This window comes from Melitaea cinxia, chromosome 6 (assembly GCF_905220565.1).
Source record: "Melitaea cinxia chromosome 6, ilMelCinx1.1, whole genome shotgun sequence".
Taxonomy (NCBI): domain Eukaryota; kingdom Metazoa; phylum Arthropoda; class Insecta; order Lepidoptera; family Nymphalidae; genus Melitaea; species Melitaea cinxia.
This window is the reverse complement of record NC_059399.1, coordinates 1,627,258-1,651,954: the sequence shown is the minus strand read 5'-3', so window position 1 is coordinate 1,651,954 and position 24,697 is coordinate 1,627,258. Positions and strand designations below refer to the sequence as shown.

The window sequence follows — 24,697 nt, the reverse complement described above, 5'->3', positions numbered from 1 at the left end:
TTTAATTTTTTTTATATAATAATTGTCCAAGACAGTCTTATATACCAACTATAAACAATGAAAACAAAATTATAATATTGAAAAAAATATTACAAGATAAAATTATTATTTATGGGTTCGAGATTGAAATAAATAAATACAAATGTATTCAAATGTTTGAATTTAGTGGAAACAGTTAATTAATATCACACATGTTTTATGATATTATAAATATTAATTACAGAGTTTGTTGTTGTATTATTAAACAAGATTTAATTTTTTTTCTGCAGATTAAGAAAAATTAACCGCCTTCATTTGTTTATTAAAACATCATAATTATTAACTTTTCACTTTTCAAATAAAACGTTTACAAAGCATTTACTTCTCCACAACAGACGCTTATGTACTAACATATTAAATAATAAAGCCATTTATTTATTTAACAATTGTTAGACATATCTTGTCTCTGTAACTGTTGTCTGAAGGCCCGGGCGGTAGAGTGACTGCTACGTCAACTTTAGAGTGAGATGATGACGTCACGAGCTCCGCGAGTTGAGAGGAGCATTCGCTTGAGCGTGACGTCATTGTTCGTGCTAATAACAGAAAAATATTAGAAGATTATGTATGCTTAATCACACACACACACACACACACACATAGACACACACATACACACACACACACACTCATACAAAGAAAAGTTTTTACTACTACTTGCATATTTTTTTGAATTCATTTTTTCATTTAATATAATATGTATTTGTAAAGAGTAAATGTGATATAAAAATAATTAAAAATAAAATAATTTAATCTATTTTATTTCAAACAAATTTAATAATATAATATAACAACGTTTAAAACAAATGGAATCAAAAATAATAAAAGTAATAAACAATCGTCATGGCAAACACACTCTGGGACGTCTTCCGACCCACTGGACCGACGATCTACGTAAGATTGCCGGTGTAGTCTGGTAAGATTGCCAGTGTAGTCTGGTAAGATTGCCGGTGTAGTCTGGTAAGATTGCCGGTGTAGTCTGGTAAGATTGCCGGTGTAGTCTGGATGAGGATTGCGGAAAACCGGGATGTTTGGCGCAAACTTGGGGAGGCCTATGTTCAGCAGAGGACTATACGCTGCACTAACTAACTAAAACAAATAGACAAATAAAAAAATATCTAATAGTACTTACAGTTCGTGTAGCAACTAGAAGCAGAGTCCCCCGAAGGGCTGACTGGTTTCATCTCATAGTGATTACTACCTGCGGACGACTGCTGTCTGCTTCTATTGCCAAAGGGAGACGCGTAACTAGGAAAAAATAAAATATTCAAATCGTCTTCAATTCATTTAAATATCTATTTAGTTAGTAAATTTTTCTTAATTAACACAACGGAGGGCTCTAAATACCCAGTGCCTTTTTCAAAGATGGCGCTTGTCCTACATGCGATTAGGTAAGACTGCACGACAGTTTGTATATATAATAATATTTTCAATCCTTTATTTATATAATAATGTAACCTTCAGCATTATTTTTGCATTCATTTTCATAAAATAAAATACTTAATAAAACCAACTTCAATTACCTAGACAAGTAATACAATGTACAACTTCTAACCTCTGCTACTGTATCGTGTCCAGTACCCAAAGGTTATCTGGAAGAAATCGCTATTTAGCGATAAGATCGCCTTTCTACATCTTGTATTGTATCTTTCTTTATAATTATGTGTCTGTATTTTGGTGTACATTAAGAATAAATAAATAAATGTAAGTAGACAAAAAAATAGTCAAATAAATGCGCATTGTCAAAGATGACTAAAAAATTGGTCATCAGATTAAAAAAATATGAAAATCGGACGACACAGTCAAAAGTTCTGAGGTAACATAAGTTAAAATAAAAAAATACAATGAAATTGAGAACCTCCTCTTTTAATCTATATACTAATAAATAAAATTGGAATGTCTGTTTGTAATATTAAAATAACCGCTTTTTACTAAATGCGTATGAATGTATACATGGTACATGTACCAAAATAACATTTTTTAGAATTTTTGTCTGTCTGTCTGACTGTCTGTTTGTTCCGGCTAATCTCTGAAATGGCTGAACCGATTTTAACGGGACTGAGTCTGGGACTTTGAGCTGATGTAATATGGAGTAACTTAGGCTACTTTTATTTTAAAAATTTATTAATTTAATAACTCTGCGAAGTGAACAAAAACTTTTTTATTAAATTCCACGCGGACGAAGTCGCGAGCACAGCTTAAAATTTTTAAATAAATTTCAACGATTCAAATTGGAGATATTAACATAACACAACAAGGCAGATGATACAAGATCAATTATCCCTACTAATATTATAAATATGAATGTAAGTTTGTTTGTTACACTTTCACGCGAAAACTACTTAATTATCATGAATCTTTGTACCCATATTCTTAGAAGTATTAGAAGTGACATAGGATACGTTTTATTAAAAAAAAAACAATGCGAGCGAAGCCGCGAGTAAAAGCTAGTTTTAAATAGTCTAAAATATCAGATTTTGAAGATCACTTACCTATCTCTTAACTGCGGCATGTCGTAGTGATTATCCGGTCTCATCCAGTATTCGTTGCAGGTTCTTGTTAGATCTGGGGCTGTATTTCCTTTGTCTCTGCTGGAGTAGCTCTTTGGTATACCTTAACCAATGACAGAGTAATTTGAATAATGTGTAAAGGAGTAATTAGTTATCTTTTTTTTTCTTTATACTAAGGCTAGTAAGGAATTCAATGCATTATGGAATATTTTTGTTCATCTAAAAATGGTTGTCAATGATAAAAATAAAAAATTAAATATGTATCATGTTTATGCGGCTATTATATAGGAAAAATTATTAGAAAAAAATGTCTGTTATTATATTTCAGCTCAAAGAGATAAGATATATTTTGACGAGACTCTTAGAGTAGTTCAGAGTACTTGTTATAAAAATAGCTTAATTAACGTAGGCTGAACTGATGATGATGATGATGATGGTGATGATGATGTCATTAAATTTTGTAATAAATGAGAAATGTATATAGTACATAAATGTGTAGTGTATGTAGTGCGCGACTTAATCTATATGTATATCACGCAACAGAGACGCTATGTCTGTGACAGCTTGACACATGTTTATGGAAATTTTCGACGTGCATTTTCATGTAAATATATTTATTGTTTACATAGTATGCATCCTTACAATATTAGTGCAGGCTAGACGCACACACACATACATGTTAAATGCGCATTTTATGTAAAAAAATAAATAAAATAAGCTCGACTTAACTTATATCCATTCTCACATTGTTATGGTTGTATGTACTTAGAAGCACGTGCCTATTTGATTTTAATCTATAATAATAAAAGTGAATCGTAAAATAGTTTTGGCTATTTTTAAGCTTACTTATACTTTGTAGACGGTTCTTACAGAATTACAATTAGAAAAAAAATGTCACAAAAATTGCTCAAAACAATTTTTAAAACTTTACGCGTTTGGATGTCCCAAGACCAGGGATGTCAAAGATACAGCCCGCGATCGCAATGTATCACAGAACGTAGCACACTACTTTTTTGTATCTGGCCCACCTACACGTTCTAAATTTAATATATGGCTCTGCATAATTGAGTTTGACACCCCTGCTCAAGAAAAATAACTCACTCTGCCTATTGGGTCACCTTTTTGTGTACATAACGATGTCTAACTATTTATAACAAACCTGCTCTAGCAGCGCTGTAAGCAGGTCTGACTGCGTTGTATCTACACCAGACGTAGAGGATCGCCGCTCCAGCAGCCAACATGGCTACCGTGATGCCAATACCAACGTACAATGTTATGTTGTTTTTATAAATTCCTAAAACAAAAAATACTTTAAAAATTGTGTAAGCTTATACACATTATATTTAACAAACATTATGTTTAAGCTAATTTTTATAAGGTTATAAATGCGATAGAGCTTTATATAAAGTCGGATTTCCCATTTCAACCCTCTAGGAGATGGATTTCTAAGGATCCTTTCTAACTTTTGAAATGTTAATAGCCTTTTCTAACATAAATTTAGGTTTAAATAAAATATCTCTAGAAAAATAAATATATATAATATATATTTATATGATTATAACTCACGCGTGTGATTTAACTACTAGTCGTATTTTTGACAAAGTAATTTCATAAATCGATACAAAATATTTTAAATATTGATAGAATATTTGTTACTATTAGTGTTATAAAACTAATAATTATAATAAATGATAAAACCCATTTAAAATGATACTTTTTTGTTTTATTTTTGGTTATTAAATATATACTTCTTAACTTTGTTACTAATAATCTCCTTTTACTGGGGGTTGTCTGGAAGAGATTGCTTAAAGCAGTAAGACCGCCTTTGCATGCTGTCAGTGATACTACCTTTGTTTAATTTTATTTTTGTACAGCTGTTATTTTTCCTTTTTTTTACTATGTAAAAGTGACTATATTTCTGCAAGAGACTAATTAATAGATAAAATAATAAATAAACATTATCGTACTACATAACCTTTAGAATCACACAGTTGATTGGTTTCTCTTTTCCTATATCAACAAATCAACCTTTTACTATAACCACATTTCACGTTTTTGCATTATTGTTTTAACGATAACTGAGCAGAGTTATTTCATTCCTTCTAATATCATAAAAAGCAACAATTACAATATAATTATGCAAACAAGAAAAAAATTATACCAATTAAAAATAAATGCTTCATCGACTTGGTAGAAGCTCATTAGAAAGTTAGATTATCAAAGAATAATTAAACCTTGGGATTTTCCATCGTTAACGATGATTCGCAGAAAGTAAACAAAGGCAACATAACGGTGAGAAATCGTATAAGATTTTCCGATAATTGTTAAGTTGGCTTGTAAAATTTATCGCTATATTGATACCATTGTACGAAATCTCTCAGACATACGTTGGTTTATTAAAAAATGTATCTTTACCTTTGGTTTGACATATCAATGTAAGAAAATAACAAATCATTGCAATTTTTTTGTCATTTTTTATGACAATGTAAAATGTGTATATAAATAAAATTAGCTACCGTACTATTTCGTAGAGCTATTGGCGCTGACATTATCCCATAATTTTATCGTTTGTGTTCAATATTTATACTAAAAGCATAATCAAACAACGACCTTTTTAATTTTCTCTGAATAAACAATTTAACTAAAGGAGTTCAGTTAGCTTACTTAACGACACTTAATATAATTCAACGACGCGTAAGCCCAACGGTCACAGCACTCGCTTATTGCTATTACGCTGATAGTTGCGGGCTCAATCCCGAATATGGCAAATATTTGTATTGACCAAACAGATATTTGCCGCGTAGGGGAGGTTAGTTTAAGTTTACAACAAGGTTCCACTACCACCTTGGAACTTGAGAAGCGGACCGATGGCGGGATAACCATCTAACCGCGCTGGTTTTGAAACACACAGGCCGAAGACGGGCAGCAGCGTCTTAGGTGCGACAAAGCCTGCAGTCACCAACGCGCCTGCCCAGCGTGGTGACTATGGGCAACACACAAGCTCACGCATTTTTAGCGCGAACTTGTGGAGGCCTATGTCCAGCAGTGGACTGCAATAGGCTGGAATGATGATGATGATATTTGCCGTGATCAGGGCGTTTGTGCCTGTATATTGTGCGTTTCCGGACTTTGGAGATCCGGACACATGAGTGAATACTAATTAGGCCCGTTGAGTGTGACGCGCTCATTTATTTTATTTATTAACATATATAAACACTTACTGAATCCAGATGAACATAGCCCGTCAACGCAAGCAGCATGCTGCAGTGTTGACCCAGAACAGGTTCCTGAACATTCCCTCCGTCGTACCCTCACACACTCCTCGCTGCATACTGACCAAGCGCTCCATGTGAGCCATGAACCTAAGAAATTAGATTATTCCTAAAGTGACCCACCCCTGTGAACTAATTTATGAGTTTTCTTATTGTCATAAGAGGGGCTACACTCGTAGGTTTTAAGAAGCTCTTGAAGTAAGAAACCTATGACAATGTAATATTTTTTCTTCGCTATATTCTCAGTTGAATATCCAATAACATTAAACTAACCTACAGTATTAGTGAGAATACAATTTGATAAACTTATTATTATACTATTTCAATGATCACAAAGGCTTACTGTCATTAGCTGGTAGGCGAGAATTCGTTTTTGGATCGTGACAATTTTTTAAGTGGAGCATGTCATATGGTAACATATGGTTCATATGTTTTGGTATCCTTTATTAGTGTTTGTGAGAAGTTAAATTATTTTATTTAATAAGTATTCCAAAACTAACGTAGTGGTGCGAGTAGTCGCCTAAAATACCGATGGTTCTTGAGTTCGATTCCCGCTCGAGATGACTCGAGATGGCTCGAGATACTTATACAAATATTTCTTTCCAGTTTGGATGTCTGTCCTTGTGGGTCTCCTCAACGTGCCTCGAAGAGCACGTTAAGCCATCGGTCCGGGTAGTTATCATAAATACCTGATAGCGGTACCCATAGTAGGGAACATATCCGACAACCCGTAGTGGAGCAGCGTGGTGAATTAAGGTCCAATCCTTCTCCTATATAGAGAAAGAGGCCTATGCCCAGCAGTGGGATATTAAAGGCTGAATGCCAGGACCGATAGTTTATCATTTACTACATTTAATACTTACCAGTCTGACATATTAAACAATCATCATCGCTCTGAGTTGCTAATCCCCTACAAGGTGCACCGCCATTTGCAGGTGCAGGGTTCGTGCAAGTTCGACTCCTCCGTCTGCCACTAGTCTGGGCCCCACACCTGCAGGGGGCCCAAGGTGACCAATCCGACCAGCCGCCGTTGACTAAAACATACCTACGTTTTGTATTTGCAATCACAATGGATGTGAACTATTACTACGCTTACAAAAATTATTTTTAAAGATTCATCTTATACTAAGAATCCTTGAATTATTATATAATAATTTTACAAAATTTATATTAATGTAGGGAGGTCAGCGTGGTGACTATGGGCAAAACACATGAGTTCACGCCATTTTTGGCGCGAATTTGCGAAGGCCTAAGCCGGACTGCGATAGGTTGAAAAGAGGTATACAGGTATATCCTGTTGGCGTAGTTTATAGTGCTTTCAGCTCCGGAGGCTGACAACAAAATAAAAGCACATACAACAATAAAAACGTGAGTTTTTTTTATATTAAGTAACTATGATTTCAATTACAAATACACACAGACACATACATCTATGCATTTTTAATTTTCAGTCAAATCGAGCAAACGTACCGTATACAGATAACACAGCAACATCAGATTCCCGCTTCCCGGCGATATTTTCGGCGATGCATGAGTAATTTGCCATGTCCTATTAAAAAGAAAAACTTCAGTATTATAAATATTAAATTTAATAAAGGGTTTTATTTTCCTTTTTCAATTTTTATAAAATCGTAAATTTCAAGTGTAGTCAACTTTCAACAAAGCGCCATTATCAGTATAGCTTGCAATACCAAGTATTTAGCAATTGTTTGAAGTTTTTAATGTTAAAAAACTATTAAACTCAATTCTGTACTTCCCCTCTTTCACACTTTCTCTCTCATTATATTAGTAAGAGAAAGAGAGAGATAGTATAACTGTACACAAAAATCAGAATGAATATAATCACAATTATCATTATAAAACCATATTCAATTCAAACGGTACGAGTTAATAAAAATAACAGCTAAGAATATCACAAGAACCCCTTATCAGTACTAAAAGCCACTTCAGAACATAAACGTGTTCCGTACAGGTGCCTTGGATGTTATCCAAAAATGATACCGGATTGTTTAATCTCGGCCGCAGTGCAGCACGAGGTTTCACGTTGTATGATCTAAATTATTATTAAAACTTTTTTCATAATCTCCTTAAAACTACAAGACTGAGAAAGCGTTAGCCGCATAAAAAATAAGCAGCGGGCCTTAGTTCGTATTCTAAAATATTTAAAAAATTAAAAAATAAAATAAATAAAGTTTAAGGTTGTGTTAATTTTTTTTTCCTCCTTATTTCAGGAGTTTTAGCCAAAGTTGTATTGATAAGGAGGCAAATTTATCTTTCATACTTGAACTAACATAGTTCACAAATATGCATAGTATTACTTTTACTTACATTTGGAATAATAATACCAAGAACTCATTATTGTACAATAAGAATAATCAAAATATTTTTTTTTATGTCACTAGGTCGGCAAACAAGCGTACGGCTCACCTGATGGTAAGCGATTACCGTAGCTTATAGACGCCTGCAACACCAGAAGCATCGCAAGCGCGTTACCGACCCAATCCCCAATCCCCCCAGGAGCTCTGGTCACCTTACTCACCAACAGGAACACAATACTGCTTGAAAACAGTATTATTTTGATGTGATCTTCTGTAAGGTCGAGGTACTACCCCAGTCGGGCTGCTCCATATTTTGAGCAGGAAATTCCTGCTGTGCCCTACCTCACATAACAAAAATAGCTAGATAAGTAAGTAAGGCGGAAATTATATTTCTATTGTACTGTATTGCTTAAATAAATTGTACTTTAAACTAACCTGCAATCCAACTTTTGGTAACACTAGAGTTTCATCGTTAGCTTCAATAGAAACACCACTTCTTAACCACTTGATGGTGGCAGGGGGAGCGGCTGGCGGTGGACTGCATCGGAAAGTCACTTGGCGACCAGCTTCCACTGTCGCCGATTGGGGCTGATGAGTAAATTGCTTCTTTATATCTGTTGGTATAAATTTTATCATATATTAATTATTACAGGTCTGTCTTTGAGTTAAATACAATTTTTTTTTAATAAGCTATATTTTCGTTAGAGTCGAGGGTATACGAAATGAGAAGATATGTTCAAATTCCGTTATCAGTATAAATCCTTGTTCTGTATGTCACACGATACCACCTAATTTATTTATTTCATTTTTTACCTCCAAAATTATTAAAAACTGTTAAATTATTAATACTACTACAGAGAAAAAATATAATTAATATCTTTAATAAAATTTTATGACTATATAATAAAAATTAGGATTCGGTTTCTCATTGGTATTAATGAAACAAATAAACATATATTATTAAAACATATTAATCCTTAAGAATAATTATAAGTATGCAGCTATCGAGAATAATTCATAGGCTACTTTTTATTATATTCCTGCCGCTGCTAGTAGATACCAACATGGCACTCTAAAACATATATCATATTTAACATTTATCCGTTCATATACAAAAAAAATCGCTCTTAAAAAAATAAAAAAACCAGTCCATTAGAATTAAGTCACTCACAGAACAACCCCTAGAAGTGTAACAAGCAGTAGGCATTCATCAAACAGCACTACTCGAATTAACGAACGGAAGCGATGTTTCCTTCATTTAATGGTTCCGCGCTATGGGCGTAAGATGCGGGGAAACACTCGTTAAAAATTACGACACTTCAAAATGTCCCCTCCGCCCCATACATGTATTTAAACTAGGATTTATACATTACTCGAAATAAAAAGTTATGAGATATATATTTAATAACTAAGGATTTTCGAATTATTGTTTTTAGGTAAAAAACTTTTAAACGGTTGGCGCCATTTGTGGGATTGACAGTAACTCTGTTTTTGACTTCAAAATGGAGGGTTTAAAGTCTCGAATCTGGTTGAAATATTTTGTGTAATAATGCAATTTTTTGTAATTAAAATTAATGGTTGGCGCGGTTGACAGTTTACTTTACTCCATGATTGAGGTATCAGTCTCGGATCCTATCTATATATATAATAAAATGGTAGGAAAGTCAAAACTGTACATTGAATATTTTTTTAAAAAATACTTGGGGTGTGATCTACAATCGACACCGAAGCCAAAAATACAGTTTTTAGAATTTTTGTCTGTTTGTCTGTTTGTATGTCCGGGATAAACTCAAAAATTATCGCATGGATTTACTTCAAATTTGGCACGAATATTATTAAGAAGTCGGGACAACATATAGGCTACATATTATCACGCTATCACCTACGGGGAGAAAGCAGTGAACCTTTATTTCTTCAACGCGTTCTGTAACAACGTGTAATCTAACGACGCATATTTGAATGTTTTTGTTATTATGTTAATAAACATGCTATAAGCTAGCTTCACATTATAAATAAAGAAATTATGTAGTATATTTAGTATCAGCATTGCACCCGTGCGAAGCCGGGGCGGGTCGCTAGTATGAAATATTTATATATCTATTTCTTAAAAAAAAAGCATACAACATGCAGCAACTTGCTTGCCTTAGAACAGACGACCGTATATGTAAAACAAAATATTAACACCCTTATTAATTGTGTTTGCTCACAAACGAAAAAAAACCGACTTCAATTACATCGAAGAGTAATACAACGTAGGTAGACGAAAAAATAGTCAATAGTACAATGGGATTACATGACAAGGACCAACTTTTGGTTTTGGCAAAAAAAAAAACATAAAAATCGGTCCACCCGTAAGAAGTTCTGAGGTAATACAAAAATGGTACAGTCGAATTATTAACATCCCCCTTTTTGAAGTTGGTTAAAAATAAACCAGAGGAAAACAGAAAACGTCGTAGTACTTTACTATACATTTTGTTTCCTCTCCATCTTCAAACCGATTCAATGAAAATAAACTTATATAAAGCAAGGGTATTCCATATACAGTATTTAATACATAATAAATAACGCGAGCTTCCTCGGGATGTTAACATTGAGTATATTTATGGATTCCGGACAAAACCACGATCGTTCGCTTGTATACCGTATTCCTGTCTAGACTACAAAAAAGTTGCTCAACCAGTTACCAACACCGGCGTAAAGTACAGTTATTCATGAAATTCTTAACACACTTAAGTTAAAATATTTTATAAAATAAAAACGTAAAATTATTGAAGGGAAATTTATTTAGAATTGATGTGATTTGAAACTCAGTGAAACCAAAATCTGTCACGAAAGAAAGAAAGAAATAAATGTATAGGTAAGAATGGGGTAGAATATATTGCTCAAAACTTTTAACTTAATCCAAAAGAATTAATATATAATTAACTAATATATTATAATTATTATTATAATTAACTAATAAATTATTTGAGGTTTTTTTATACAACTAGGTCGGCAAATAAGCGTACGGCTCACTTGATGGTAAGTCATTACCATAGTTTGTAAGCGCCTGCAACACCAGAAGCATCACTAGCGCGTTGCCAACCCTAACCCTAATCCCCCCAGAAACTCTGGTCACCCTATTCATCAGCGGAACACAACACTACTCAAAACCAGTATTATTGAACTGTGATATTCTGAAAGGTGTACATCCCTAATCAGGCTGTTACAGATTTTGAACAGTATTTTTCCTGCTATGCCGTATTTCAGTCATATATTATTTTATTATATAGTATTTTTGAAGTTATACTTCTTTTGACGTATTAGTTGAAAATGATGAGATTAAGTTTTTACGATGCGCGCGCACACCGTCACAAGAAACCGACACCCTGAAGTTAGCTAGTCAACGAAGAAGAAGTTAGCAACGTGAAGTTAGCTAGCTAATAAAGTACACACACACTTTTTTTGTGCGTTGTTTTACTACTTAAGTACTTATTTATTGTTATATTGTTCCAGTATATTTGAAGTAGGTATTCAAAGACCCCTTTATAAGCGTATTGCGTGCACGGAGGAGTGTAAGATTTGTCACATTTCAAACTTACCTATATCAAGAAATAGTATGAAGTTTATCACTAAAGCGATATAATAATTAACTTTATGTCCGTTAAGTTCTTAGAAGTGTATATAAAGAAATCACGCGTTGTCTATATTAATACTACTCTCGACAGACAAAAAAAAAACTATTGAATACTACAATAACTTATTTATTTATTTAACAAAAACAAGATGACACTGACAATAGACAGATATAATCATAAACAAAGTATCTTAAAAGGTGAGCGTTATCTTAATTATAGGTGTTACACTAACTCGAACGTATTATTTGCTAAATAAACAATGTATGTGATGTAGTTTCATATTTTAACCGATTATTAAAACTGGTTTATTTTTTAATGTGTGTTTTCTCACAACTTTTTACTGAGGGTACTGATTTTTATGATCATTTTTTCATCGATAGGCTGTGCTTGTGATGTGGTCACATTTAAAAGTAATTGACATCTGCTGAATACTTTTTGTGTTACTTCTAATAATGTGTATTTACTTGACTAATTTTTCGTCTACTTACTACTACATTTTTTCTTCGTTTCGCAAAGACAATTATAATTTATCTTATACTTAACTTTTACTAAATAAATTTGAAAAAAAATTCAAGTATTATCTCACTGCCTGTACTTAAAAACCACGCAATATCATGAATAGCGCGATCTTATAAAGATCTCGTATTAACGGCTGATCCCTTCGAAATTTTAATCTGGATTGTAATATGAAGCGTAGTCACGCGTAACCAGTTACTATTGAAAATATTGTTATGCGATTTCCAGCTCTAATTACATACATATAAAAATGTATTTCAAGTGTATGCATATGGGCGAGGAAACAGCTGCTGAACTTAGCGAATGAAATTTAAGAAGCGAGATTATAATCATTATAAATTTTAAAATGAAGTTATTTTACATCGAGCTGTGTCCATCGCTTCGTATTATTATTTAAAGTAGCTTTATAAATTTCTAACATACACATGAACACAAAAAAGTAAATAAGAATCCCAATTCTTATTTACTTTTTTTAAATGTACTCCATGTTTATTGTTAAGTCTATATTATCGACGATACACACAAAAGAACGTCATCAGTTCTCACGAATAAATTTTATACTATCTTCATGTATGTATATTCAGTGGATAAGATAACTAAAAATTGGGTTAAAGAAGAATGTGATTATAAATATATAAATAAAATAAAGAAGATAATAACAAAACTATTCATAATCGGGATATTTACTATGTTTTTTATTTTCCTTTTTCGGAGCTCGATATTTCGACATTAACTGCGAATGTCTCGTTCACGAGACTCTCGTGACAGACGAATATCCCGTTTATGAATAGTTTCAGTAATAGGAGTAACCATATTAATCTAAAATCTTATATAGAAGATAATAATTACTAAATCTTACTAGATAATTATATGTAACTAACAAAGCGCTTACTCTCAACCTTAATATTTCGTGCCCCTGCGTTTCCATAATTGTCTTTTGCATTTTTAAGTACATTGTAATTTATGGTTGAGAAAAAAAAAGAAATTTAAACATCTCGCAGGCGACTTTCTTATTCGTCTTTTACCACCGATAGTCATATAAAGAGTCAAAATGTAATCCATATTCTATAATATTTGTTTTAAAAAAAATTAATCAATTGATATAGATAACAAATAATTTTAGAGCATTGTCGTGCATCAGAGGCACGATGGAGTGGCCTACAAGGAACACGTCAATTTAGTAATAATATATTTTATTACTATCTAATATAAAAATTCTCGTGTCGCGATGTTTGTAGTTAAACTCCTTCGAAACGGCTTGAGCGATTTTCATGAAATTTTATGTGCATATTGGGTTAGTCTGAGAATCGAACAACATCTATTTTTCATCCCCCTAAATTTTAAAGGTAGTCCACCCTATTTTTTTTTAATTTTTAGATAAATTATTTATTTTTTATCTTATTATAATTTGGCGTTGAGAAATACATACCACCCTAAATTATCACCCTTCTACCACCAACCCCTATTTTTAAATAGCGTTATAGCGTTTAGCGGCAAGACAACGTTTGCCGAGTCAGTTAGTGTATTAATCCTTAAATAATACTTAATAATTTAAAAAAAATAGCAATACTAATATGATGCTTATTAAAAAGCCGTAGAACCTTTTTAAACTTACACTTCATTTGACGAATGAGGGAAAAATAATGAAAGTAAACTTTTACAATGCCCGCACTGCGTCACAATAATTGTGTTTGCTCGCAAACGAAAAAAACCAGCTTAAATTATATCGACAAGCAATACAACGTAAGTAGACGAAAAAAATTAACAAACGCACTAGTCGTCACTACGATTTTCGAGGGTTTCCCTCGATTTCTCTGGGATTCCATCATCAGATCCTGGTCTCCTTATCATGGTACCACTCTTGGGATATTTCCTTTCCAACATATTTTTTTTTATCGAAATCGGTTCATAAGCGACACCCAGAATTTAGCTAGTCAACGAAGAAGAAGTTAGCAACGTGAAGTTAACTAGCCAATAAAGTATAACTTCTTACGTGCGTACATAAGTACACACACACTTTTTATATAAGGATCTAATCATCTTTAAAGATACACGCAAGAAATCTCACTCAGTATACATGACCAATACGCACTGCGTTATTTATAACGACATAATGATTTTATTTTTGTTTTTTATTTTAACTTTATTTGTCATTCGTGACCCTTTAAATATTATGACAACAAATATGAACTCTATGTATCTATATATAAAGTTTTTCTTTTTCATTAATAATAAAAATCAATTTTAAACAGTCCTTATAATTTCAATGAGTACTTACACAAGCGTTCATTTAATGTGTTATATAGGTAACAATAGCCAACTGGTACTTTTTTTATTCGATCCGCCAATCCGCATTGGCTCAGCGTGGTGTATAAGCTCTGATCCTCCTACACGGGGAAAAAGGCCTTTACCCAGCAGTGGAATATTACTGAAGCGTATTTTTTTAACACACAAATATAGTTATAAATAAATAAATAATAAATAAATACCTTATATCGTTATACACATTATTTTAATACTACAGTCAAAGTAAAACGAGCCCACAGCTCAGAGGTAGAAAGCAGTCATTGCCATTCGTGCCAACGTCAAACAAGCGCCAACCAACCTTCTTCGTCTTGAAACACTGCAGTGCGTGTAGAACATAACTGCATTTAAAAATAATTCTCTGTTCACACGCGTGGGGCGACTATTTCTATTCAATGTTATGTGCATTGTTTGATGTCTTGTATCTTACTATCTTGTAAAACTAGTTTCTTGAGTGACATTTTTATGCAGACGTCTCTATTGTATGAGGAAGGGTATGAAAAAAGTCTTGACACAAGAAAATAAGAGCTATCAGGAAGAACTATCGAAACCTGAAATGACGTTAAGCTAAAGTTAGTTAGCCTTTAGTAGATGACGCACAGTGATACGTGTAAATAAATGTCTTACCCTCCCCCCATCCCCAGTAGGATTTAGATCTGTTTCAAGACTTTGAAAAAAAGTCACAATAGAATTACAAAAACCCACGACAAACATTTGTACATATATAGCCCATATAAAACATTTACATGAAGGGGACTATGACTATGACTATGATATTCCCATTACTACACCAGAATAAGTATCTCATTATCATTGCATCAAACCAAATCTAGTATTTACCAATTAGCGCAACCGTCAACAGGTTCCAAAAAAATTGCACCTTATTATACCACTATCACACATTGATATTATCGATCAATGGTCGGTCATAGATGCCATAATTGACCTAAGTGTTTCATCATACAAGTTGATTGTCATAAGCGTACGCTCCACCTGATGGTAAACATACCGTAGCATATAGACGCCTGCAATACCAGAAGCATCGCAAGTGCTTTCCTGACTCCTGACCATTTCCAGGAGAAACAACTCACTACAGAAACATAACACTGCTTAAGAGTGGTATTATTTACCTGTGATCTTCTGATGGTATGCAGGATATTTCCTGCTATAACCTAAGTCTATAACTGTTATAAGCTTACCTATTGATATCAATGGTATTGCTAGCAATGATAATTATTAGACATTCAAATAAAATTATTAAAAGAATAAAAATAAAAAATTTGATAAGTAATGAAATGAATATATTTCATTGAAAGTCATTTAAAAGTTTATGTTATAACATATTATATATTAAAATGTGTAAGCCAACGAAATCATGTTTGAATTTTCTATTATCAAAGTTAGAAAATTGTCTAAATATTTAACACTAAAGTTTCTGTAGAATCGGCTCCCAGAACGGCGATCTAACAGCGCATAACTAACTAAAAAACGGTATTCTATTAATTCAAAACAATGCTCACTAAATTACCGAGCATAATGTTCGGTTTTATTAACTGCATAATGATATATCGCATAAAAACTTTGTGGGAAAGGCGATGTTATAAATAAAAAAGAGCTACAGATGGCCACGAAAGGATCGTTATAGTGAAATGATGCGTAACTTAAAGAATATTTTAATACTAACGACTTTAGTTAACAAACCGAAAACATCAAAGGAAAAAACGCTAATTATAAAACACTTTTTTTTTCAAACCAGCTACCTGCTCTTCAAATAAAAATAATATGGTACATGCTGTCATGGCCGTCCTAATTAAAAATGCCGGTGTGGCCGACCCATCTCATCCGGACCACATAATTTTCTTTATTTTTGACATTTCAGAAAAAAAATGACTTGAAATTAGTCAACTTCCGAGAATTCACATGCATTTAAATTTTTATACTTATTGGATAGTTTAATAACTTAGACAATAATGTACTTAAATTTTTTTTCAAGTGCCCGATCTTTTTTACCTATTTAATAGGTTACTAGCTGTACCCTGTTCGCGTTGCTTTGCTTTTATTATTTTTTTTTGGTCTTACCAACTCAGAAACCTTTGTGGGCTCATGCATAACACTTTGTTGAAGATGACATGATTAAATGCATAGTTTACGATTCTATAAAGGACATACAGACAAACATTCATTTTTATAAATATAGATTCACGTAGCTTGAATAAAAAATATCGTACATTAGGATGGACACTAACTATCATTTCTACGTAATTAGTTCAATAAAACAGACTATATAACACAAAATTACTTTTTCAAATAGGAATAATAAAGAATATTTTAGCTTCAGTGCTTCATTATATGTATTGATATTTATTAATATTTAGCTGTAGCCACCCCCTCTCTTCCCGTGGGTGTCGTAAGAGGCGACTACGGGATAACAAAGTTCCACTACCACCTTGGAACTTAAAAAACCAACCGATGGCGAGATAACCATCGAACTGCTGGCTTTGAAGTACACAGGCCGAAGACGGACAGCAGCGTCTTCGGTGCGACAAAGCTAGTCCTGCGATCACCAACCCGCCTGCCCAGCGTGGTGACTATGGGCAACACAGACGAGTTCACGCCATTTTTGGCGCGAACTGTGGAGGCCTATGTACAGCAGTAGACTACAATAGGCTGAAGTGATAATAGTTATTGATCAATAGTCCAAAATTAAAATTCATCAAATTACTAGAACTATCTGCTAGCTGCTCAAAAGTTAATGCTTGTCATGTTGTCTCATTTAAATTTAATCGAGATCTGAAAAGTACTTTTTGAGTTATCTCTAATAACGCGTATTTACTTGACTATTTTTTCGTCTACCTACGTTGTATTACTGGTCACAACAAAGGCTGAATTTCTCATTTTTGATTTTGAAGTAAATTGAAACTTATCATTTAATCAAATGAAATGTTCGTTTTATTACTGGTTTCAATCTTTTGCATACGTGTCTTATCTAAGAAACATTTTATAAAACGTTTCTAATATATTTGTGCCTCATAATTATTTAATTGAAATATTTATGAATGGAAATTCAGATACGTTACAAGTTATCGAGTTCTAACATTAAAAATTTAAAGTAAGTTATCTTGCAAAAATTAGAATAAATTTTTCTATACATATAAAAGTCTTGATGAGATTAGTTATGCCAAATTTAATTACATCAAAAGCAGAAATAAGCATATCATCAAAAGCAGACTTAACTTTTACAAAGCCAGAAATCCGTAACTTCATCGTACTCACATGCAAATTCAATGAAAACACCCTGACTACGTATCCTTCCTTTGCTATTCCAAGCGTAGCACTCACAGCTGTATCTACCACCGAAATATTCGTCCAGTTCATTTCTAGTCACGTTTAGTTCAGCTTCCACAACTCGAACACCGTTCTGTGGATCAACATGTTCTAACTGAACAGTCTTATCCGTCCTAACATCATTGCATTTGAAATATACTTGTAGAGCATTCGCGGCTCTACATAGTAGAGTTGCTGGTTTCGTTCGTAGGACGTAGGAATTCTTCGGTTCTATAAGGAATATTGGTAGGCCGTCTATTGTTTCGTCGTTTTCTGGTAGTGGTATATAGTCGTCTTCTTCGACGACTGGTTTAAAGTCTGATAAGTAAGGATCGAAGTTCAGCAGACCGTCTGGATGTATGTACTCTGGTCGCGTTTCTTTTTCCGTCGTCTGTTCAGTACCTGAAAGTATATATTTTTTTTTATAGTATATCATTCGACTTACTGAACTAAGTTTTTGAATAATATGGACGTATTTAAATGTATGTATTATTTTATATTTTGTGTAAATAATGGTTGCCTAGTGGTCGAAATTCAACCATAAATAATTTGATAAATATTACATATTATGTTTGACATTCAGTAAATAAAAACAATATTAATCTATAGTCTATTCTCAATTCAATTGACGCGTGTGTGTCAAATATATGGTGTGGTGTAATGTTTTTTTTAAAATTAGTTTAATGTTTTTTAAGCATAATTTAAAATAAATATGAGTTTTCTGTACACCTTCTCTATATAAATTATAAGTGTACGAAGTTTTTTACTCCTCATTCCGCGCAATTTTAGTAAAAAGGGGTAAAATATATAGAAAATATTCAACGGTTAATAAGTAAGTAACACATTTAGTGCTGTTTTACTTGCCTTAAAATCGGTGGTTAAGGATGTTGTATGTTGTAAGCCACTCGGCATTAATAAATTTTAGTGTGTTGTTTTATAGCCCACAAATTCTAAAATACAACGATTTTAATACAAAATTGTAACTCGTAGTTGCTTCTAAGATTATGGCTTCAAACCAAACAATTATGTAAACAAAGTCTTAACGTAATAGAAAGTAAAATGATATGGTTTACAGTACATATAGAGTGTGTATGAAATCATATTACTAATAATCTGTTTTCCGTCTTTCTATCGTATGGCTTCGGAACTGTGACCACTTGTAATGGATATTTAAAAATTGTGCATAAAATATACAATAACTGCTAAAGGAAAAAATCATGTAAATTAAACAAAAATGAAAGGACCGAGCCTTAAAATACAAGAAACAAAAGAAATATCACAATTTTAAAAACAGTGCCATATTTTTTTTTCATTTTTAGCTGATAAATTATTTCGTAAAAGATATTATCGAATTATTCGTTAAAGAGTCAGCACTTACCCTTAAAAGGTTTTATTTACATAACACATATATGAAATACGGTACAATCGTAAAGCTAAGTGCATCATTATATTTTAGCTTAATCGTATCTGTTAAAGTTTAATGGCAGTAAATTAATCTACTGGCTCAATTATTTGATGTTTCATTAAATAAATAAACCCCTCACAATCATAGGTACCAGTCTATAGAATGTAATTTCTATATCGGGGTCCATAACCAGCCGATACATTTCCCGGACCATGACAGATATAAAGATATGACGTATGAACAATTAGACATACACGATTTTTGTCACTTAACTTGAATACATTATATTATATATTGTATAACGTTAAGACGTGTTATGTTACTGTATGTATCTTGATTTGAAAAATATATGTACGAGTACTCCGACGTTCTTAAGGGGCTTCGTGGTTAACCAAGAAACAATATTAAGAATAAGGAAGTTATACCATACGAAATAGTGTATAACTTTATTTTCTATTTTTTATACTTCGGGCAGTAAACGGGCGTTAGAATCAAAATCAAAATCAAAAGTTACTTTATTCAAATAGGCCTTAAAAGCTTCAGATTATTCATTTTACAAATTAAAATCGTATTGTTCTTAATTATTTAATCGTAGCTACCACCGATTCGGAATTTAGATTCTACAGAGAAGAATCGGCAAAAAAGTTATCAAAAGTAAGTATTAGTTGTAAGGTTTATAGGATGGGATATTTAGAGCACATACAACCGACAAAACTCTACCCTCACTATTAACTGTATGAGTATCTGTTCAGCTTAGTAAATTCTAAATTTTACTTAAACATATTTGATAAATGATGAAGGGATGAACAAACATCAATTCGTTACAAAATTATAGATTATTAGTATACCCATAATTATTATATATATGTTATAGTATTTATAATTAAAGTAATATACTTAGAAATTATAATAACGCTTCAGACTGTAATATCCCACTGCTGGGCATAGGCCTCTTTCCTCATGTAGGAGATTGATCAGCGCTTAATCCACCACGCTGCTCCAATGCGTGTTGGTGGATATATTCCCTACTATGAGTAACGATCGCTACCACGTGTAAACAGGTCAGGTGACGACTTTACGTGCTCTCCGAGGCACGGTGGGAAGACCCACCCACTGTAAAAGCACCCAGACCACGGCAAACATCTGTATCATCATCATCATCACAGCAGCCTTTCGCAGTCCACTACTGGACATAGACCTCCACAAGTTCACGCCAAAAATGGCGTGAACTCATGTGTTTTGCCCATAGTCACCACGCTGGGTAGGCGGGTTGTTGACCGTAGGGCTGGCTTTGTCGCACCGAAAACACTGCTGGCCGTCTTCGACCTGTGTATTTCAAAGCCAGCAGTTGGATGGTTATCCCGCCATCGGTCGGCTTTTTTAAGTTCCAAGGTAGTAGTAGAACTGTGTTATCCCTTAGTCGCCTCTTACGACACCCACGGGAAGAGAGGGGTGGCTATATTCTTTGATGCCGTAACCACACAGCATTCATCATCCGTATGGCCAATACAAACGTTACTACGTCGTCAAGTATAATATAGTAAGTGAAGTTCAAACAAGACGATGTAAAAAAAAACTGTATAATTATTATATTTATGAAACTAATAAATTACTTACATGGCTTTAATCTTAATTTTAATGTAAGAACTAAATTTAGTTATCAACGACGTGCATTTAATATATAAATACAATAAATAACTTATCGCTTAATACTTCGCTTTCATTTATATCTGACATACCAAGCCACAGTGGAGCGGCGTGGCGAATTAAGCATCAATCCCAATTCTTAGCAAAAAAGCGGAGACGTTTAAAGGCTAAAAGCCTGTTTACCCTTCGATTACTATGGTACGTTATTACAACAAAGATAAAAATTTTGCTTTACTTACCACGTGATAGAATGAATCGATTTTAAAGAATTTTTGATGTATTAAGTCCTGTTTAGTTTAATCTCTCATTTATTTTAATGTTTTACTGATCGGCCTCTGTATGTAATAAGATGTCAGGAAGTTTAAAACTTATGAAAACGGATATTGTATCGTAAACAGTTTAGTACGTGGTACTAGTGGTCGCCCAGTGATCGAAATTCGACCATAATTAATTTAATTTATAAGTTTGATCATTATTAAGGTTCTGTTGTCAAAGACTATTCTTCTATAATAATAAACAAAATAGTATATATATGCGTGTGTTTTAAAATACATGGTAGAGTGTGTGTAGTTTTTTTTTATTGATTGAATGTAATTTTTATGCATAATTTAAAAAAATAACATCATTTTGCACTCCTTCTCTATATAAAATATAATTGTGCGAAATTTCATACTCGTCCGTCATCGCAATTTGCGTAAAAAGGTAAAAAGTTTTTGCTTCACGTATTAATATATAGATGTATATATTTATTGTAGATATATTATTATTTATTAATAAATATATAAACTATATATAAGTTCGCAAATTATAGTTTTAATACTTTGAAGACGATCTTGCAATCTCTACATCCGCTCACATTGTTTTGATAACAGATATATCATAACATGTGAATATCGAATGTCCTCAGATATTATAATAATATTCTATTACTATAATACTGCTGACTTTGTATTAATTATATTTAAATAATGGTAACACTATTGAATAAAATTATTAATAAAAGCTTTTAAAATCGCCATAAAAATATAACCGTAAAGGAAGATTACGTTTTGCTGTATTTTATTTATGCAATTCAAACTTAAAATAACTCTCCAAATAAAAGAAAATTGTAAAACCTTAATACTAAAATATATTTTCTTAATAAAACCTCACCTCCATTTTCGACTCTACATACAGACAAGCTCAATATTAATACAATCCAAAAAACATTTCGTAACATCACTAAATTATTTCATAGATCACTAAATACACAAATATCAATCACATTACAATTTCTTTTAACGATCGCGTGATTTGAATATTTTCGCGAAGGGGTCGAGCGTGCATCCCCCGTGACGTCTAGGTGGGTACTGGCTACTGAACACTGATTCATTCTGGATTCATGTGTGATATACGATGGTGATGTACATGGGAAGTGCCAGATATGGTGTCGTAATTAAGATGCTTTTCTGGTTTTAATTAACGATTCCACTTCCTTCTTGTGATCGAATTTGAAACTATGTATAGATTTTTTATTTATTTTTATTCTCGTTATGACTTCAAAATTTAGTAACACAGAAGTAAGTTAAGATTTTAGTTATAAAACAATTTTTAACAATGTTTAATCAAAGTATTCACAAAGTATTATTTTGTCTCCGCCTTTTTAAAGTAGGGTAGGATTAAATTAAATTACCTCAAAATAAAGCAATATTGTTCATTTTGTATTTCATACAAACAGAACAAACATAAATTATAAGTAAAATATAGTGAAGAGACACAACATGCTCAACCAACATGCAAAAAGTCTTGTTACAAGCAAACTTCTACAAAATATACTGATATAAATTATTTTGGTAATAATAATTAATATTTTCGTAAGTATTTCACATATTTGTTGATAAGAATGTTATTTTTTTTTTATTATTTCAAATACACTTGGGACGATTTTCATACTCTATTTCTCTACAATATCCTAATGAAATGAATTTCTTAAATGAGCCTTTCGTATTCAAGTAATTAGTTCTCATAATTTCATTAAAATTGAGTCAGAATTTTGGACAGATCTCCATGAAATATGAAATTTCTATGAAATTTCGTTTTAATCATATTACAAACAAAATTGAATTCTGAATACTTATAAAATAAACAACTAGCGCCATCTACTGGCACCTTATGAACTACGATAAAAGCTCTAAGTGAAAGCTTTCGTTCAATCAACTACTAACGCCGAAAGCTCTATTTTTATAGTTCACACAAATGCCCCGAGATGGCGCTGTACAAACACGATTTTTCAAATATTTTTATGTTACCGATGGATGGCAGCATAACAAATCAGCGTCATCTTTGTGTCTTCCCCGAATTATCCTGCAGGATATTTTCACCTTACCGTAACTAAAATACGCACTACGTTATTAAGCAATTTTGGTATAGATGGAGCTACGTGTGCCATGTTTGAATATTGCAAAAAAAAACCTATTTACTTTGAAGTGTTGAAAAAACAAATTTTTGATCTTTTTAGATACTTATATGTTTGTGAATTAATATTGTTCCTAAAACTAAACGCTACTATCATTTCTTTTAATTTCAGTGCATTGTAAGATTCTTCTAAATTTTTTTATACTTGTTCATATTATATAAAACCTCTTAAATAATTCCGTTGTAGAACTATGACATTATCGTAGGTAATTTTTTTTTAAAGATATTGATCACGGGTAAAATAATTTGCTTGATGGAAGATTTAATTAAAAAGATTATTATATATAAATATTGCCAAAATAAAGGTGTCAACGTCTTCTTTCTGGGTTATGGTATTCTCGTGTATAATAAAATCCAACACACAATTTTGCAATTGTCTCAACATCAAATTTAAAGTGGTTATTAAAAAGAAGCTAATAGATAAAAAATCATTTGGTGCAGGATTAAATAGTTGATGATGTATGGACTAAGTGGATGCAAGATGTTACTAATTTAGTACTAAAACACAGTATAAAAATATTATTTTCAAAAGTGTAACTGCGGAGTTTCTTGCTGATTCTTCTCTCCAGATCTACATTCCGAATCGTTGGTAGCTTTACAACTACGACAATTTAATTACAATGTATAGTATATCAGTAGATTCTTAATCCTTCTTGGACGTCAGATTATTATATAATTTCTTATATTTTTTTACGTTCATTGCATTTATTTTGTCAATTTATTGTCATACTTATTCTACGTTACTTAGTAACTTTTTTTGTTACTAAAAGTATTTATTTATAAGTTTCAAAGCGTTGCTGTTACTTTTCCACTTCGTACTCGAGGGAATATTTTGAGATCTTAAATTTATCATTCCTTAATATTCTCACAGACCAAACATTTGAAATTCCAAATAATCTATCGTAAATTCAAACGAGCACTACCGCCAACATTGAATATTGATTGTACAAAAGGCGTTCGTATAGCGTATTCTCAATTCAGAATTATTCCAGAACCATCGATTCCTTTGATGATTTAAAATATGTAAGTAGCCAAAATCGTCAGTCACATTTTTACGATATTTTTCATCTCTTTCACTCATTTGTATTTTAATGGATGGATGTTATACCGTCTCTCTCGTTCTGAGGTACGGAAATTTAAATTTACCGCCCAAGCTCGCCTTTCCGCCGATTTTCATCTATAATGAGCCTTTAAAGGTTGTGCAATCAATAGAGAAGGCTGTTGATAGAAACGTTGTTTTTCTGAGGAGTGGAAGTATTTCTTTGGCTAATAGTTAATATAAACTGAAAAGTCT

The 24,697-nt window shown here is 32.5% G+C and overlaps 1 protein-coding gene across 1 annotated transcript; it reads right to left on the bottom strand.

The window, feature by feature from the left end:
- Nucleotides 1-281: 281 nt before the first annotated feature.
- On the bottom strand, nt 282-22,204 carry LOC123654578 (netrin receptor unc-5-like). The gene is made up of 10 exons (XM_045590477.1): nt 22,102-22,204; nt 17,847-18,299; nt 8,572-8,750; nt 7,289-7,367; nt 6,682-6,852; nt 5,768-5,908; nt 3,706-3,840; nt 2,529-2,649; nt 1,169-1,284; nt 282-572 (listed from the first exon to the last, which is right to left on the bottom strand). Exons 1-10 carry the CDS (start codon nt 22,166-22,168, stop codon nt 415-417), a joined length of 1,620 nt encoding a protein of 539 aa, XP_045446433.1. The 5' UTR covers nt 22,169-22,204; the 3' UTR covers nt 282-414.
- Nucleotides 22,205-24,697: the final 2,493 nt, after the last annotated feature.